This window comes from Crinia signifera, chromosome 11, assembly GCF_055691185.1.
Source record: "Crinia signifera chromosome 11, ASM5569118v1, whole genome shotgun sequence".
NCBI lineage: Eukaryota > Metazoa > Chordata > Amphibia > Anura > Myobatrachidae > Crinia > Crinia signifera.
The window spans coordinates 117,599,874-117,618,278 of record NC_139227.1 but is presented as its reverse complement, the minus strand read 5'-3'; the positions used below and the strand labels follow the sequence as shown (position 1 = coordinate 117,618,278).

At 45.8% G+C, this 18,405-nt stretch overlaps 1 protein-coding gene across 1 annotated transcript; it reads left to right on the top strand.

Moving 5' to 3' along the window:
* Nucleotides 1-8,088: 8,088 nt before the first annotated feature.
* Nucleotides 8,089-18,074, top strand: LOC146045548 (SPRY domain-containing SOCS box protein 3-like). Its single transcript, XM_083164476.1, has 5 exons — nucleotides 8,089-8,279; nucleotides 12,345-12,517; nucleotides 13,992-14,123; nucleotides 14,404-14,594; nucleotides 17,070-18,074. Exons 1-5 carry the CDS (start codon nucleotides 8,185-8,187, stop codon nucleotides 17,292-17,294), a joined length of 816 nt encoding a protein of 271 aa, XP_083020602.1. The 5' UTR covers nucleotides 8,089-8,184; the 3' UTR covers nucleotides 17,295-18,074.
* The last annotated feature ends 331 nt before the right edge of the window (nucleotides 18,075-18,405 follow it).

Sequence of the window (18,405 nt, the reverse complement as noted above, 5' to 3'; positions counted from 1 at the left end):
TAAATGACCGGTAAATCATGTGTCTCGCCGGATCCATTTCCAAATTATGTGCTGCATCCGCAGAGTTTTCCGAGAGGTACCGTTCTGTCTGGAAATGACTGCGTAGTGTACTGCACGCCTTGTCCTGGGCTGTGGTGCCGTTAAACTGCGCCCCCTGCTGGATTTCAACCACACCTGCAGTGTATGTAGTTGGAATACAAGTTTTGTCCCATAATAATTAAATGTGTCTACTCCCAAGTAGAGTAAATACATCAGTGGAACATTCAGGTGATTGGATGATTTATTTCACTTTCCCATTTTCTTGAACTGTTGGAAAGATGCGAGGAAGAGGATATACTGTTAGCGCACCCAGGAACCGTGTATTTATTTATCTTTGGGAATTCTATGGATCTCATCCCTGTAGCAGGTGGTTCCCCTCAGGTGGCTTCCGCCAGTCTACCATGGTAACTTTCAGGCTCCTTTATCCTTTTATATTTGAGATTAACCACAATATTAAGTATCCCCTGAATGTATGGAGTAGGTATCTCCGATACCTGCTATCATCCTTTGATTCCCACTGTAGGCGTAACAAGCTCCTGTCCCTGCAGGTGCCTGATGATGGGCCGATAGTTGGGATCCCAACGGTCAGAATACCAACATCAGAATCCCGACTGACTGGTTCTATTCTCCCTCCTGGGGATCTGCGACCTTCATAGAGGGAAGATAGAACCTGGGGCTTCTTTCCACTCGCCCCTGTCAGAGTACTGGCGGTCGCGGTTCCGATGTCTGTATGCTGACTTCTAAATCCCGACTGTCAGGCCATCATACCGCACCCGAGTGGCATAACTATTGTGGATGCAACTGCTATGGGGCCCTGACTGCCCCATACCCAGATGTTACTGCGTGCACAAGGAACACCCACATACACGCGTGCACAAGGCTCACCTGTATACACACACGTGTTCTGCATGCACAAGACTCACCTGTATACACACACGTGTTCTGCATGCACAAGACTCACCTGTATACACACACGTGTTCTGCATGCACAAGACTCACCTGCATACACACACGTGTTCTGCATGCACAAGGCTCACCTGCATACACACACGTGTACTGCATGCACAAGGCTCACCTGTATACACACACGTGTTCGGCATGCACAAGGCTCACCTGCATACACACGCGTGTACTGCATGCACAAGGCTCACCTGTATACACACACGTGTTCTGCATGCACAAGGCTCACCTGTATATACACACACGTGTTCTGCATGCACAAGGCTCACCTGTATATACACACACGTGTTCTGCATGCACAAGGCTCACCTGCATACACACACGTGTACTGCATGCACAAGGCTCACCTGTATACACACACGTGTTCTGCATGCACAAGACTCACCTGTATACACACACACGTGTTCTGCATGCACAAGACTCACCTGCATACACACACGTGTTCTGCATGCACAAGGCTCACCTGCATACACACACGTGTACTGCATGCACAAGGCTCACCTGTATACACACACGTGTTCGGCATGCACAAGGCTCACCTGCATACACACATGTGTACTGCATGCACAAGGCTCACCTGTATACACACACGTGTTCTGCATGCACAAGGCTCACCTGTATACACACACACGTGTTCTGCATGCACAAGGCTCACCTGCATACACACACGTGTTCTGCATGCACAAGGCTCACCTGCATACACACACGTGTTCTGCATGCACAAGGCTCACCTGCATACACACACGTGTACTGCATGCACAAGGCTCACCTGTATACACACACACGTGTTCTGCATGCACAAGGCTCACCTGCATACACACACACACGTGTACTGCATGCACAAGGCTCACCTGTATACACACACGTGTTCTGCATGCACAAGGCTCACCTGTATACACACACACACACGTGTTCTGCATGCACAAGGCTCACCTGTATACACACACGTGTTCTGCATGCACAAGGCTCACCTGCATACACACACGTGTACTGCATGCACAAGGCTCACCTGTATACACACACGCACACACGTGTTCTGCATGCACAAGGCTCACCCGTATACACACATGTGTACTGCATGCACAAGGCTCACCTGTATACACACACGTGTCCTGCATGCACAAGGCTCACCTGCATACACACACGTGTACTGCATGCACAAGGCTCACCTGTATACACACACGCACACACGTGTTCTGCATGCACAAGGCTCACCCGTATACACACATGTGTACTGCTTGCACAAGGCTCACTCATATAAACATGTGCACAAGGCTCACCTGTATACACACGTGCACAAGGCTCACCTGTATACACACGTGTGCTGCGTGCACAAGGCTCACCTGTATACACACGTGTGCTGCGTGCACAAGGCTCACCTGTATACACACGTGTACTGCGTGCACAAGGCTCACCTGCATACACACAGGTGTACTGCGTGCACAAGGCTTACCTGCATACACACAGGTGTACTGCGTGCACAAGGCTCACCTGCATACACACAGGTGTACTGCGTGCACAAGGCTCACCTGCATACACACAGGTGTACTGCGTGCACAAGGCTCACCTGCATACACACAGGTGTACTGCGTGCACAAGGCTTACCTGCATACACACAGGTGTACTGCGTGCACAAGGCTCACCTGCATACACACACGTGTACTGCGTGCACAAGGCTCACCTGCATACACACACGTGTACTGCGCGCACAAGGCTCACCTGCATACACACACACGTGTACTGCGTGCACAAGGCTCACCTGCATCCACACTTGTACTGCGTGCACAAGACTCACCTGCATACATACGCGTGCACAAGGCTCACCTGCATCCACACTTGTACTGCGTGCACAAGACTCACCTGCATACATACGCGTGCACAAGGCTCACCTGCATACACACATGTACTGTGTGCACAAGGCTCACCTGCGTACACAAGGCTCACCTGCGTACACAAGGCTCACCTGCATACACACACGTGTACTGCATGCACAAGGCTCACCTGCATACACACAGGTGTACTGCGTGCACAAGGCTCACCTGCATACACACACGTGTACTGCGCGCACAAGGCTCACCTGCATACACACACACATCGCTGGCACCTTAGAGCTACACCGTGCTCACCACCATGACTAACTACAACCACATCCCTGCCCAAGGTTACCCGTGAAGAGCTGACTCTGGGAGAGCAGGCACCAAGCAGCTGCTGGGAAAGCTCAAGTCTGACTGGATGATGGAGGAGACCACATCCAGGTGCAGGACTGTGTATGTGGAATAGGCTGCATGTCTAGGGGGACATGGTAGCCAGGAGCTGTGTGTGTCCTTGTGGGGGGGGGGGGGGGTCAGGATAAGTAGGGTATGTGATTATTGGGGATAAGACGTTCAGCCATCAGTGATCTGGTGGCTCAAACCCAATAGAGGAGACAGCTCCAGTGCTGGAGAGAGCCATGCGGGCCTGTACCTGGGTCTGCGGACATCCCTCTCTGACACTCTACAGCTCACCCGCAGTAGAATGTTGCCAGACGAATGAGAGCCCAGGGAACCTTGTGTGTGTGTGTGTGTGTGTCACTACATACCCCGCATGTATGATAGTGTACACCCCCTAACCCTGTGTGTCTGAGACCTGCTGTACTACCTACCCTCCTTCCCGTGTGTGTGAGTGTGAGAGAGACACTCCGTACCCCCCATGTATGATATTGGACACTCCCTCACCCTGTGTGTGTCACTACATACCACCATGTATGATAGTGTACACCCCTCCCCGTGTGTGTGTGACACACTCAATACCCCCCATGTATGACAGTGTACACCCCCTCACCCTGTGTGTTTGAGACATGTTTGACTACCTACCCTCCCCGTGTGTGTGTGTGTGTGTGTGTGTGTGTGTGTGTGTGTGTGAGACACACTCTGTAACCCCACATGTATGATAGTGTACACCCCCTTACCCTGTGTGTCTGAGACATGCTGGAGGGGGGACACGGGGGTGCTGTGAATCGCGGGGGTGGCGGGGTGCGTGATTTGGGGGAAGGGGGGGTTGTGGGGGTCCTTGAATCGCGGGGGTCCTTGAATCGCGGGAGGGGGGCTGCGAATCGCTGGAGGGAGCGCGGGGGTCCGCGAACCGCGGAAGGGGGGGCGCGGGGTGCCGTGAATCGTGCAGGGGGCGTGAATCGGAGGAAGGTGGGGTTCGCGGGGGTCTGCGAATTGCGGGAGGGGGGTGTTTTGGGAGTCCGTGAATTGCGGGAGGGTGGGGCTGCGAATAGCTGGAGGGGGGGTCGCGGGGGTCCGCGAATTACAGGGGGGGTGGCGTGAATCGCGAATCGCGGGAAGGGGGGGTTTTGGGGGTCCGTGAATCGCTGGAGGGGGGATCGCGGGTGTCCGCGAATCGCGAGAGGGGGGGTGCGGGGGTCCCGTGAATCGCGGAAAGCGGGGGTCTGTGAATTGCGGGAGGGGGTCCGCGAATCATGGAAGGGGGGGTTGCTGGGGGCCGAGAATCCCAAGAGGGGGGTGCCGTGGATCGTGGGAGGGGGGTGCGGGAGGGGGTCCGCGAATAGCAGGCGGGGGGTGCTGGGGTGCCGTGATTCGCGGGAGGGGGGCGCTCACCTACACCATGGTGGATGGTGGGCGTGTACTGTAGCCCTGGCTGGGCGGGGGGAGGGGATGTCAAGGGGGTGGTGTGTATAACACTGATCTTTTCCCTAGGGGGGGCGGGTTTGTGTATAACACTGGGCAGGAACGTTATACACACAGGGGATGAGTGACAGATCTGGCTAAATATATGAGATCAGTGAGATATATATATATATATATCTCACTGATCAGGCAGGTAATCTTGACTCATGAAGTTTCAGTTTACATGTCAATCCAGTAGATGACACCCCGAGACAAATACTACACACTACGGTTAGTATGCGAGTTTCTTTTTGTGTTAATCTCTAAATGAAAAACTGCAACTATTTTTTCTAACGACATTTCTGTGATCAATTTGTGCAATATAAAATATACATCACAATATTAAATGTTACTACTGACTTTGTGAAATGAGTTCCGATGAGCAATGGCATCTAGTTCTATATAGGAGCAGGTTACTGACACTTCATCCTTTCACCATAAACACTTGTTGGAGACGGCTGAATATGTGGTTGTGTTATTTATCTAATTATAGCTACATGGAGAACTACATAACCCACATATAGCGTTATGGGGGAAGGGATACTGCTTCCCCACCCAGATATGAAGGTGCCACTGTTCGGTAAATGACAGGGTCTCTATGCGCCCTGTTCATATTGGCGCTGCTATATAAAAGCACTGACCATTCCGCCACCTACCGCTAAAGACTGTGACAGCTGCAGGCTGGCAATGCCCTATCCCCACAGCAGGGACAGCTGCAAGGGAGATCTCGTGCATGCCTAGAAGAGATGCGCTGTCCACTGACACTGGCGCGCTCAAGGGGACATCGCTGGAGGGGGGAGTCTGAGCTCCTCCGCTTCGGCGGAAAAGATGTTAATAATACATCTTATCGGTGTCCCTTCCTGCTTTGCTGAGCTGAAGCAGGAAGTGTTAAGGCGGCGCAATATGCTACCCCAATGCCTAGAAAATGTAAGGCAAAAGCTGATTGGCTGGTACTTTATCTCTCACAATGGGGTTTATTTTGGTTAACTCCTGGCAAATTCCTTCTCAAATGGACAAAACCATGTGCACTGCAGGTGGGGCAGATGTTACTTGTGCAGAGAGAATTAGATTTGGGTGGGATTTTACTTCAAAGTGAGATCTATAGTGCAGTGTAAAAATTATAGCAGTCGTTATTTTCCCTGCACAGAAACAAAATCTCACCCAAATCTAATTCTCTTTGCACCTGTTACATCTGCCCCCCCCCCCCCAACCCCCCTGCAGTGCACATGGTTTTGTCCATCTAAGAAGGAATTTGCCAGGAGTGAACCAGAATAACCCCCAATGTTATCTATGTTCGAGCTTTGATTGATACCCCCCCTATAAAACTTGATGTGGGCAGCACAAATGTTCACTTCTAAGTTACAAGGAAGCTATGTATGTATGTATGTATGTATGTATGTATGTATGTATGTAAGTATGTATCAGTGTATGTATGTGTGTGTGTGTGTATGTATGTATGTATGTATGTATCAGTGTATGTATGTGTGTATGTATGTATTTATGTATGTATGTATCAGTGTATGTATGTGTGTATGGGATGCAGTCAAAATCCCGACGGTCAATATCCCGAATGGGTCATAATACCGACAAGGACAAAATCCCGACATTTAAAATCCCAAAAAGGACAAAATACCGACATTTAAAATCCCGACAGGGTCAAAATACCGACATATAGAATGTACAGGTGAAACAGTGAACATGACTTTCCGTCGTCATGGTCGCAAGGTCGATATGGGTTTTTTCACTGTTTTTTGACCCGACATGTGCCGACAGGCGGTATTTCATGCCCTACCATCCACTAGGGCGTGGTGGGAGAATAAAATAGTGTGACAAGGCACCGTGCCCGAAGCATTGCGAGCGAAGCGAGCTATGCGAAGGGCTGCGGTTCACTTCCAACTGTGTTGACATTCGGGTAAAAAAAACAGTGAAAAAACCCATGTCGACCTCGCGACCTGTCGACGGAAAGTCATGTTGACTGTTTCACCTGTACATTCTATATGTCAGTATTTTGACCCTGTCGGGATTTTAAATGTCGGGATTTTGTCCTTGTCGGGATTTTAAATTTAGGGATTTTGTCCTTGTCGGTATTATATGACCCATTCGAGATTTCGACCCTGTCGGGATTTTAACCGTCGGGATTTCATACCGAATCCGTGTGTATGTATGTATGTATGTATGTATGTATGTATGTATGTATGTGGAGCACTATGTATGTATGTATGTATGTATGTATGTATGTGTAGTATACTGTCAGTGAGGGACTTTCTATATGCACTACAATACTTAATAGTACATTGACTAATGTGGATTTATTTACAACATGCCATCCTCTTATAGAGAACGTGTCACCGATGAGTTACTAACCCCCATCCTCAGTAACTGCACTGTACACACCTTTGTGCACCCGCCTGTGACAGGTTACAGATACAGCCAGTCACTGTGGTGATCCACTGTCCTATAACATCTGCCTCAGTGACAGGGGCGTTGGTCCCTGTCAATGAGGCAGATGTGTAGATGCCGCCTTTTCATTACTTTTTAATGGGCTTTACAGCCTCATTTCACTCTGCAGCTTAACCCTGCCCCCGCTGCTGACATTTTCCAATTGCCTCCTAGACTCAGTGTCCCACCTCACCTCATAAATAATAAAAAACAATAATAAGAAATTTATAAACACAGTGTATGTGTTATAAATATTTTTATAATTTATGACAGGGGAGGCGCTGCCTCCTCTGTCTCCCCTGACTGCACGTCCCTGGTTTTGGATGATGACATCTAGAGCAAAGTGTAGCTTTGATGTGTGACCCCAAGCGCCCCACAACCTGCCGAGCCGGTTACTTTACTAATGCTAGATTGTATCAGTGACAGGAGGAATGTACAGGGCACATACAGCAGGTCTCATATACAGGGTCCCACCATGGAAGTGGCATTATGTAGTGTGGGGGATTACTACCAGTCAGTGCCCTGTCCAGCACACAGCAGTGACCCAGCACAGTGCACCCACCAGTGACCAGCATACAGCAGTGACCCAGCACAGTGCACCCACTAGTGACCAGCATACAGCAGTGCCCCAGCACAGAGCACACACTAGTGACCAGCATACAGCAGCAGTGACCCAGCACAGTGCAACCACTAGTGACCAGCATACAGCAGTGACCCAGCACAGTGCACCCACTAGTGATCAGCATACAGCAGTGACCCAGCACAGTGCAACCACTAGTGATCAGCACACAGCAGTGACCCATCACAGAGCACCCACTAGTGACCAGCATACAGCAGTGACCCAGCACAGTGCACCCACTAGTGAACAGCACACAGCAGCAGTGACCCAGCACAGAGCACCCACTAGTGATCAGCACAGACAAGCGCACTACTGAAGGGTTAAAAGGATAATTCCCACAGGAGGGAGTTACGTGCTGTTTGTGTCAGATGTAGCTATCAGCCAATCAGAGCTTCGCATTTCGGGGGCTGGATAAATAACAGCTTCCTACTGGTAAACCTATCCACGCCTTCACCAATGAGGGGAAGAGAACTTACACACAACAACACTGAGCCTGAGACACCGATCAGAGTCATCATGAGAACTATCCGGGAGCTGCACACCCAGCCCTGGTAATGTATATTATATATTATATCTTATCTATACTGTATATGTTATATACTATACATGTTACTGTCCCACCTGTATCACACCCAGCCCTGGTAATGTATATTATATATTATATCTTATCTATACTGTATATGTTATATACTATACATGTTACTGTCCCCTCTGTATCACACCCAGCCCTGGTAATGTATATTATATATTATATCTTATCTATACTGTATATGTTATATACTATACATGTTACTGTCCCCCCTGTATCACACCCAGCCCTGGTAATGTATATTATATATTATATCTTATCTATACTGTATATGTTATATACTATACATGTTACTGTCCCCCCTGTATCACACCCAGCCCTGGTAATGTATATTATATATTATATCTTATCTATACTGTATATGTTATATACTATACATGTTACTGTCCCCCCTGTATCACACCCAGCCCTGGTAATGTATATTATATATTATATCTTATCTATACTGTATATGTTATATACTATACATGTTACTGTCCCCCCTGTATCACACCCAGCCCTGGTAATGTATATTATATCTTATCTATACTGTATATGTTATATACTATACATGTTACTGTCCCCCCCTGTATCACACCCAGCCCTGGTAATGTATACTATATATTATATCTTATCTATACTGTATATGTTATATACTATACATGTTACTGCCCCACCTGTATCACACCCAGCCCTGGTAATGTATACTATATATTATATCTTATCTATACTGTATATGTTATATACTATACATGTTACTGTCCCCCCCCTGTATCACACCCAGCCCTGGTAATGTATATTATATCTTATCTATACTGTATATGTTATATACTATACATGTTACTGTCCCCCCTGTATCACACCCAGCCCTGGTAATGTATACTATATATTATATCTTATCTATGCTGTATATGTTATATACTATACATGTTACTGCCCCACCTGTATCACACCCAGCCCTGGTAATGTATATTATATATTATCTATGCTGTATATGTTATATACTATACATGTTACTGTCCCACCTGTATCACACCCAGCCCTGGTAATGTATACTATATATTATATCTTATCTATACTGTATATGTTATATACTATACATGTTACTGCCCCACCTGTATCACACCCAGCCCTGGTAATGTATATTATATATTATATCTGATCTATACTGTATATGTTATATACTATACATGTTACTGCCCCCTCTGTATCACACCCAGCCCTGGTAATGTATACTATATATTATATCTTATCTATACTGCATATGTTATATACTATACATGTTACTGCCCCCTCTGTATCACACCCAGCCCTGGTAATGTATATTATATATTATATCTTATCTATACTGCATATGTTATATACTATACATGTTACTGCCCCACCTGTATCACACCCAGCCCTGGTAATGTATATTATATATTATATCTGATCTATACTGCATATGTTATATACTATACATGTTACTGCCCCCTCTGTATCACACCCAGCCCTGGTAATGTATATTATATATTATATCTTATCTATGCTGTATATGTTATATACTATACATGTTACTGTCCCCCCTGTATCACACCCAGCCCTGGTAATGTATATTATATATTATATCTTATCTATACTGTATATGTTATATACTATACATGTTACTGTCCCCCCTGTATCACACCCAGCCCTGGTAATGTATACTATATATTATATCTTATCTATACTGTATATGTTATATACTATACATGTTACTGCCCCCTCTGCATCACACCCAGCCCTGGTAATGTATACTATATATTATATCTTATCTATACTGTATATGTTATATACTATACATGTTACTGTCCCCCCTGTATCACACCCAGCCCAGGTAATGTATATTATATATTATATCTTATCTATGCTGTATATGTTATATACTATACATGTTACTGTCCCCCCTGTATCACACCCAGCCCTGTTAATGTATATTATATATTATATCTTATCTATACTGTATATGTTATATACTATACATGTTACTGTCCCCCCTGTATCACACCCAGCCCTGGTAATGTATATTATACATTATATCTTATCTATACTGTATATGTTATATACTATACATGTTACTGCCCCCTCTGTATCACACCCAGCCCTGGTAATGTATATTATATATTCTTATCTATACTGTATATGTTATATACTATACATGTTACTGCCCCACCTGTATCACACCCAGCCCTGGTAATGTATATTATATATTCTTATCTATACTGTATATGTTATATACTATACATGTTACTGCCCCCTCTGTATCACACCCAGCCCTGGTAATGTATATTATATATTCTTATCTATACTTTATATGTTATATGCTATACATGTTACTGCCCCACCTGTATCACACCCAGCCCTGGTAATGTATATTATATATTATATCTTATTTATACTGTATATGTTATATACTATACCTGTTACTGCCCCACCTGTATCACACCCAGCCCTGGTAATGTATACTATACATTATATCTTATCTATACTGTATATGTTATATACTATACATGTTACTGCCCCCCCCGTATCACACCCAGCCCAGGTAATGTATATTATATATTATATCTTATTTATACTGTATATGTTATATACTATACATGTTACTGCCCCACCTGTATCACACCCAGCCCTGGTAATGTATATTATACATTATATCTTATCTATACTGTATATGTTATATACTATACATGTTACTGTCCCCCCTGTATCACACCCAGCCCTGGTAATGTATGTTATACATTATATCTTATCTATACTGTATATGTTATATACTATACATGTTACTGTCCCCCCTGTATCCCACCCAGCCCTGGTAATGTATAGTATATATTATATCTTATCTATACTGTATATGTTATATACTATACATGTTACTATCCCCTCTGTATCACACCCAGCCATGTCGGCGGTATGTGTCCCCCGACCTTTTCATACCCCCACTATCCACATTGGCGTGAAGCTGATATTATATAGTGTGGCGAGCACAGCAAGCCACCGAGCCCGAAGCGTAGCGAGCCCCGCGAGGGGATGCGGAATACATGTGAAGTAATCCGCGTCCGCTCGCCACACTTCGGGCTCGGCTCGCTGCGCTCACCACACTATATAAAAACAACTCCACGCCGACGTGGATAGTGGGTATTTCAGGAGACCAGAAACTCACTGACCTTTTATATACACACACACTGATTACAAGCAAACAGGTCACAGGTGAGAATGGTTACCTTTAGTAGCCATTCAAACCTGTTTGTGTCAACTTGTGTGCATGTTATATGGCCAAAATCTCCAGGGTATGTAAATTTTGATCAGGGTCATTTGGGTAGTTTCTGTTGTCATTATATTTTAAAAAGAGTCAACATAGTTGATAATAAATGGCTTCACCCAGCCACTAACCATGAATGAAAGAAAAGTTTGTGAGTTATCATTCATATTAGCTGACAAATGGCCAGAAAATCACAAATTCTGCTAGGGTATGTAAACTTATGAGCACAACTGTATATATGTTATGTATATTTATTTATATATATATATATATATATACATATATATACATGTCACTGTCCCCTCTGTATCACACACAACCCAGGTAATGTCCCATCTGTATACTATATATATTATGTACTACTGTATATACATGTCGCTTACCCTCTGTATCACACCCAGCCCAGGTAATGTCATGTTCCATCTGTATACTATATATATTATATCTTAGCTATACTGTATATCACTAACACTTCTCTGCATATTAAAGCGCTCGCACATTAAGGGTTTCACCTTGGCTGCGAAGGCCACCATCATTTGGGTCTCCAGGTCACCCGACGCCTGCTGTCTCATTCTAAGAATCCACAGGTGACCTGGAAAACATGCACTGCTATGAGGTTGAGAACTACTGCACCAGGCCGTCAGTAGAAGGGATGTGGATTATCAGTCATTTCCTAAGTATTTGTCACCTTAGGTCCAGCTCCTGTATTTCAGTTTATCTCATATCTGTGCCCTCAGTGTACTTACCTCTTGTTCTCTCCTGTCTCAGTGCGGAGCCCCTGATGCCCCCCATGCCATGTGGGTACGTTAAGGAAGGCTGGGTGTGGGAGGCCAATGACCAGTCACAGATGGCAGAGCTGTCCCAGTGCCAGCAAGAGGTTTACTTTCACACAGACCCTGCCTTGGGGAGTTGCGGCACAGCAGCAGTGCGAGGGGACTCAGGTACGGGACCCCGGTCTTTATCTTGGGGGGCACAAAGGAGATCAAATGCCCCCCCCTCTACAATTTCTTAAGGGGCCCCTCTCTTTTAAGCTGTAGTAATACTAGAGGTGACCCCCTTTCACAGTGCAGAAAAATGTGGAAAGAGAGTGGGCACCAGTATAGGAAGCAGACTGATATCATCTAAGAGGGAATGGGTTACGTGAATGCCCATGTGGTGCCCAGCACAACAGAATTATATGATGCACCACAAATTGCTATGGTTTGGCAGAGATCCGCCTAGATGGCCTGCCCAGTGCACTCATGAAGATGCAGCCTAGTCTACCATCACAGGAGACGTCTCCTCAAACTGAGAGTGCACCTTATTCTGGGGAAAGTTAGAAAACATGGAGCTGCATTGTGAAAAAGAGTCATGCCATGTCCAACCTCCATCCACGTTTACGATCTTACATTCATTTATACAGATAGTAGTTTAATGTTTTTCATTCCACTGGCAAATAAAATGTAATGATTTACATTCTCATTTGGTCATTACTAGAATTTTCAGTACTTATATGTTAGTTGGGCACCCACTATAGTTAGTACGCTCATACCCCCACTATCCATGTTGGCGTGGAGTTGATGTTATATAGTGTGGTGAGCGCAGCGAGCCACTGAGCCCGAAGCGTAGCGAGCCCCAACTAACATATAAGTACCGAACTTTCCATTCAGCTGATTACGGGACAGTGTGGTTCCAGATTTTCTGCTCTAATTCATGAGTAGGGTTTGGTTGGGAAACTCCCATCTCTACTTATGCTTCAGAAGTAAGGTTGCCACATTAAGCAAAGCCCAGACATCCCTAATTTCACAGCCAATAGCAAAAAAGGAACACATTGGGCTTTCATTTTCTCTCAGGGGAACAGGATGTATCTTGCTATCTTATTAACTGCCTATTAAGCGGATTCCTGCATGCTGGCCCTCTCCAGCCCCAGGATCAGCTATGGTGGGAGGAGCTTACAGGGCGGTCCTCCTGTTCCCTTTCTCCAACCACTTTCACCTCAAACATTAGCAAGATTTAACCCACGAGACAAAGACAACGTCACAGAGGTTTCGTACATGTGTCTACACACTGGGCGAGATGTACTAAGCTTGAAAAGTGATAAAATGGGGAGTGATAGACCACCAACCAATCAGCTCCTACCTGCCATTTTTCAAACACAGTCTGTGACATGGCAGTAAGAAGCTGATTGGCTGGTGGTTTATCACTCTTCATTGTATCACTTTTCAAGCTTAGTACATCTGGCCCTCTGTCTTTTCATTTTCAGTCAACTCCTAACTACTCCCCATCAAATAGGTTGAACTCGATGGACTAACGTCTTTTTTCAGCCTTAATTACTATGTATGTTGCTATGTATGTATGTATGTATGTATGTATGTATGTATGTATGATGTCCAAGTTTGTTATTGATGCATTCACAGATCTGGTTTCCTCTTACAGGCTTCATACAAGGGGAGCATTACTGGGAGGTCCAATTCCTCGAACCCCCATATGGAATGTCTGTCATGGTCGGTGTTGGGACCAGCCGAGCTGCACTGCATGCTGGGAGCTACCAGTATGTCAACTTGCTAGGTGAGTTCTATGCTGGACATTCACTGATGGAACCATAGTTATGGCAACTAATGGGATGCCTGTATGGTCAGTGGTGGAACATAGACCTCAGCAGGTCACAACATAAAGGTGATTTGGCTGCTGGGAACAAGACCGTTATTTAGCTGTCACAAAGTGTACCTACCAGACACCTGTCAGGGATTCCCTCCTTCGTGATCCCGGCTTTGGTATTCTGACTACCGGCTAGTCACTGTATGAACTCCATTTTCCAAACATCACAAGTGATTCTCTTTGTCACCAGGTGCAGACACAGAGAGCTGGGGCCTGTCCTATCGGGGCACAATCTGGCATGGCGGTGATGGCAGACAGTACGCCGACCCATTCTACGAGGAGAGGACAGTTATTGGTGTACATTTGAGTATGGAGGAAGGGACACTGACCTTTTATAAGGACAGACAGAGTCTGGGTCTGGCCTTCACGGGATTACATAAGGTAAGGTCATAGCTGATGAGGGAGAACTGGCAGAGAATCATTATTTAGGGCATTTGGAATCGACGTTTATGGACGTCACCCACAGAGCCTTCTGCATAACATACACCAATCAATATAATGACTTATTTATAACACTGCAGAATAAAACATGCAGAACAGGAGACTGCTACTCTGCAATTCATATATATATAAGAGAGAGAGAGAGAGAAAATACTAGGTCTATGTAAACCAGGGACCACTGACAACTATGACATCCTTGCAGCAATCACAGACTTGTACCAAGGTACAGTCCAGCTCACCAACTCAGCTCCTAACAGCCATTGCACAGGCTGCAGTGTCATAAGTATAGAGGGTACAGGGGATGCAGCTGCTATGGGGCCCATCATATTGGGGGTCCCCAATGAAACCCCACTCTCTAAAAAATTATTGTTTTTAACCTGCTTTTTTTTTTAAGTTGCTTCCTGTCCATAATCCACTTCTTGTACAGAATCCACCTCCCTCCCAGTAACTACACTGCTGTGACCCAAACCCGGTGCGCCAGTAATTAAAGGATTAGAAAAATATAAACATTTAGAGGGGGCACTAGAATTGACTTGGGCACTTCCCAAATCACCGGGCTCTACAACCGTTGTATCCCATGCACCCTCTATAGTTAGAGGGTCTTGCCTGTCTGTCCATCTATCCCCCCTCCTGTCCCTCAGTCTACACCTCCATATGGTGCTGTGTATTTTCGTCTGTCCATCTATGCCCCCTTCCCTTCTATCTGTCCATCTATGCCCCCTTCTCTTCTATCTGTCCATCTATGCCCCCTTCTCTTCTATCTGTCCATATATCTGTCCATCTATGCCCCCTTACCTTCTATCTGTCCTTCTATCTGTCCATCTATGCCCCCTTCCCTTCTATCTGTCCATCTATGCCCCCTTACCTTCTATCTGTCCATCTTTGACCACCATATGGTTATGTGTCTGTTCGTCTGTCCATCTATGCCCTCTTCCCTTCTATCTGTCCATCTATGCCCCCTTCCCTACTATCTGTCCATCTATGACCACCATATGGTCATGTGTCTGTTCATCTATGCCCACTTTCCTTCTATCTGTCCATCTATGACCACTTCCCTTCTATCTGTCCATCTAGGATGACCATATGGTGCTCAGACTGTCCATGCTCCTCCCATCTATGACCTCCATATGGGGCTCGGTCTGTCCATGCCCCTCCAATCTATGACCTCTCTGGTCCATCTATGCCCTCTTCCCTTCTATCTGTCCATCTATGCCCTCTTCCCTTCTATCTGTCCATCCATGCCCTCTTCCCTTCTATCTGTCCATCTATGCCCCCTTCCCTTCTATCTGTCCATCTATGCCCTCTTCCCTTCTATCTGTCCATCTATGCCCCCTTCCCTTCTATATGTCCATCTATGACCACCATATGGTCACGTGTCTGTTCGTCTGTTCATCTATGCCCACTTCCCTTCTATCTGTCCATCTATGACCACTTCCCCTCTATCTGTCCATCTAGGACAACCATATGGTGCTCAGACTGTCCATGCTCCTTCCATCTATGACCTCCATATGGTTCTCGGTCTGTCCATGTCACTCCCATCTATGACCGCTCTGGTCCATGACCCTATATGGTGCTCTGTGTCCATCTGCCTGTCAATACTGCCAAGTCCTTCTACGCTTACACATGGTGCTCTATCCTTCCATGCTCCAGTCCTGTGGAGTCCCAGGATATTGGGGGAGGGGTGGGTGCAACACAGTCTGCCTATCACAAAATTTAAGATATCCACAGTATGAGGGAGACATCCTTGTTGTACTTAATGCAGGTGGCAGCTGCAGAACTTCTAAGACGCTAACTCCACACTTTCGCTTGGGGGACTGGAAAGTGGTTATTGGGGGCAGTGTGAGGTTGGGTGAGTAGGTTGAAGTTTTGCTTGGGGTGCCGAGAAGCCTTACACCAATTGTAATCAAGTAGTGTCTCTCCTGCTCGCTCCTCCCACTCTGTCCCTATTCTCTCTCCCCCACCCTCTCTTATCTTGCTTCTCTCTCTCCCCCGACACCCTCTTTCTGCCTCACTCCCTTCTCTCCTTCCCCTAAGGGGCACTGGAAAGATAAAAGGCTGGGGTTGTGGGGAGGGGGCTTTCAAGATTTTGGTATGGGCCCACATCAAAAGACATCAAATGGTTCCCATACCTACCTAAAGCCATAAGTGTAATTATTAAATATCCTCCTGTACTACATACTATGAAGTTAGTCAGTTCAAATGTAACTAGTATCCGGGTAGTCTATTTGCCCCTTCTCCTGATCGGCACGGCATTGCCCAAACACTTCTGGATTCCTACATAGAAGTGGCCATGTGAATAAGGCATTCAATGATGTCACCATAATATTTTTGGATATAAAGGACGATTCATTGGCGTCTGTTGGTCTCAGCATCCAGTAATATACTTCTATTCATGCTTCTATCCTTTCCGCTCAGGTCCAGACTCCGTTGTATCCTATGGTTTCTTCCACCAGCCCTGGCACTGAGCTGGCACTGGGATTGCGATGTTGCAGTTTGCCCAGTCTGGAAGAACGATGCCTCAGTACTCTGGCTCGTAGCCTAACCCAGAAGGACTCTGCCGATAAGCTTCCTCTTCCTGCTACGGTCAGGTGGAAGCTGAAGAGCTGGAAAAACTGGGACGCCCCGGAGCATAAGCTGTAACCGGAAGCAGCAGTCACAGACTTTGTCAGTAACACTGATGCCAGGCCGGGGAAAATTACCTCTGTTATGTCAGAGTGGTGCGAGTAACAAGGAAAACATGTCCTGGACTATTGTGCGATGCTAGCTTTGCCCTTCTACAACACGAAGTATACCTCGAAATATAAGAAGGACCCCTGATTTCCATGTGACAGGGGTACCAAGAATGTTTATGGACTATGGAGATTAAAAAAACACTGTTCCTCAGGAACTGCAAAAGATGAATGAAAGGGAAACAATCTACGAACCAGAGAATCTTTATTTTCATCTTTGTGCTGGTCATTTTCTATATGGCTCATGCAAAACGACAACATGTAGTTTTACATAACTGGGCCTAATTGTCTGCCTGTTGTCCGGTTGTGCTGCACTCACTTTAGGGCCAGATGTACTAAGCCAGGTATGTCAACTATGGCCCTCCAGCTGTTGTAAGACTACAAGTCCCATCATGCCTTGCCATAGTTTTGTTATTAGGGAATGCTAAAACTATGGAAAGCCATGCTGGGATGTGTAGTTTCACAACAGCTGAAGGGCCACAGTTTTGATAACGTGGTGAGCGGTAAAGTACCAAACAACAGCTCCTGTCATTTTTTTTTTAAACTGAGGAGCTGATTGGCTGGTAAGATAAAAGGATGAAGATGGACCAGTATTTGATATGCACTATACACAATAAGAATGTGATAAGCTTTATTACTGTACAATCATGTGTGAATTTCTATATATATATAATGTGACTTTTACTAAGAAGTTGCAGTGTCCTCATTGTGTATGCTTCATATACCAGGTGTAAGCCATGTGCATCCCTGCCACTGCTTTAGAATTATACATCCCAGCATGCACTGGCACAGATTGGACTTGGCAGTCTATAGAAACATAGAAACATAGAATTTGACGGCAGATAAGAACCATTTGGCCCATCTAGTCTGCCCCTTTTTTTACCCTTCAGGTAAACTCAACCCTTTTTAATCCTTATTTCTTTGTAAGGATATTCATATGCCTATCCCAAGCATGTTTAAATTGTTCTACTGTCTTAGCCTCTACCACCTCTGATGGGAGGCTATTCCACTTATCCACTACC

Coding starts and splice junctions, on each gene's coding strand:
- LOC146045548 (XM_083164476.1), top strand. CDS start 8,185: ATGAGGGGAAGAGAACTTACACACAACAACACTGAGCCTGAGACACCG. Junction 14,124..14,403: donor CCAGTATGTCAACTTGCTAG/GTGAGTTCTATG, acceptor CTTTGTCACCAG/GTGCAGACACAGAGAGCTGG. Junction 14,595..17,069: donor CCTTCACGGGATTACATAAG/GTAAGGTCATAG, acceptor CTTTCCGCTCAG/GTCCAGACTCCGTTGTATCC.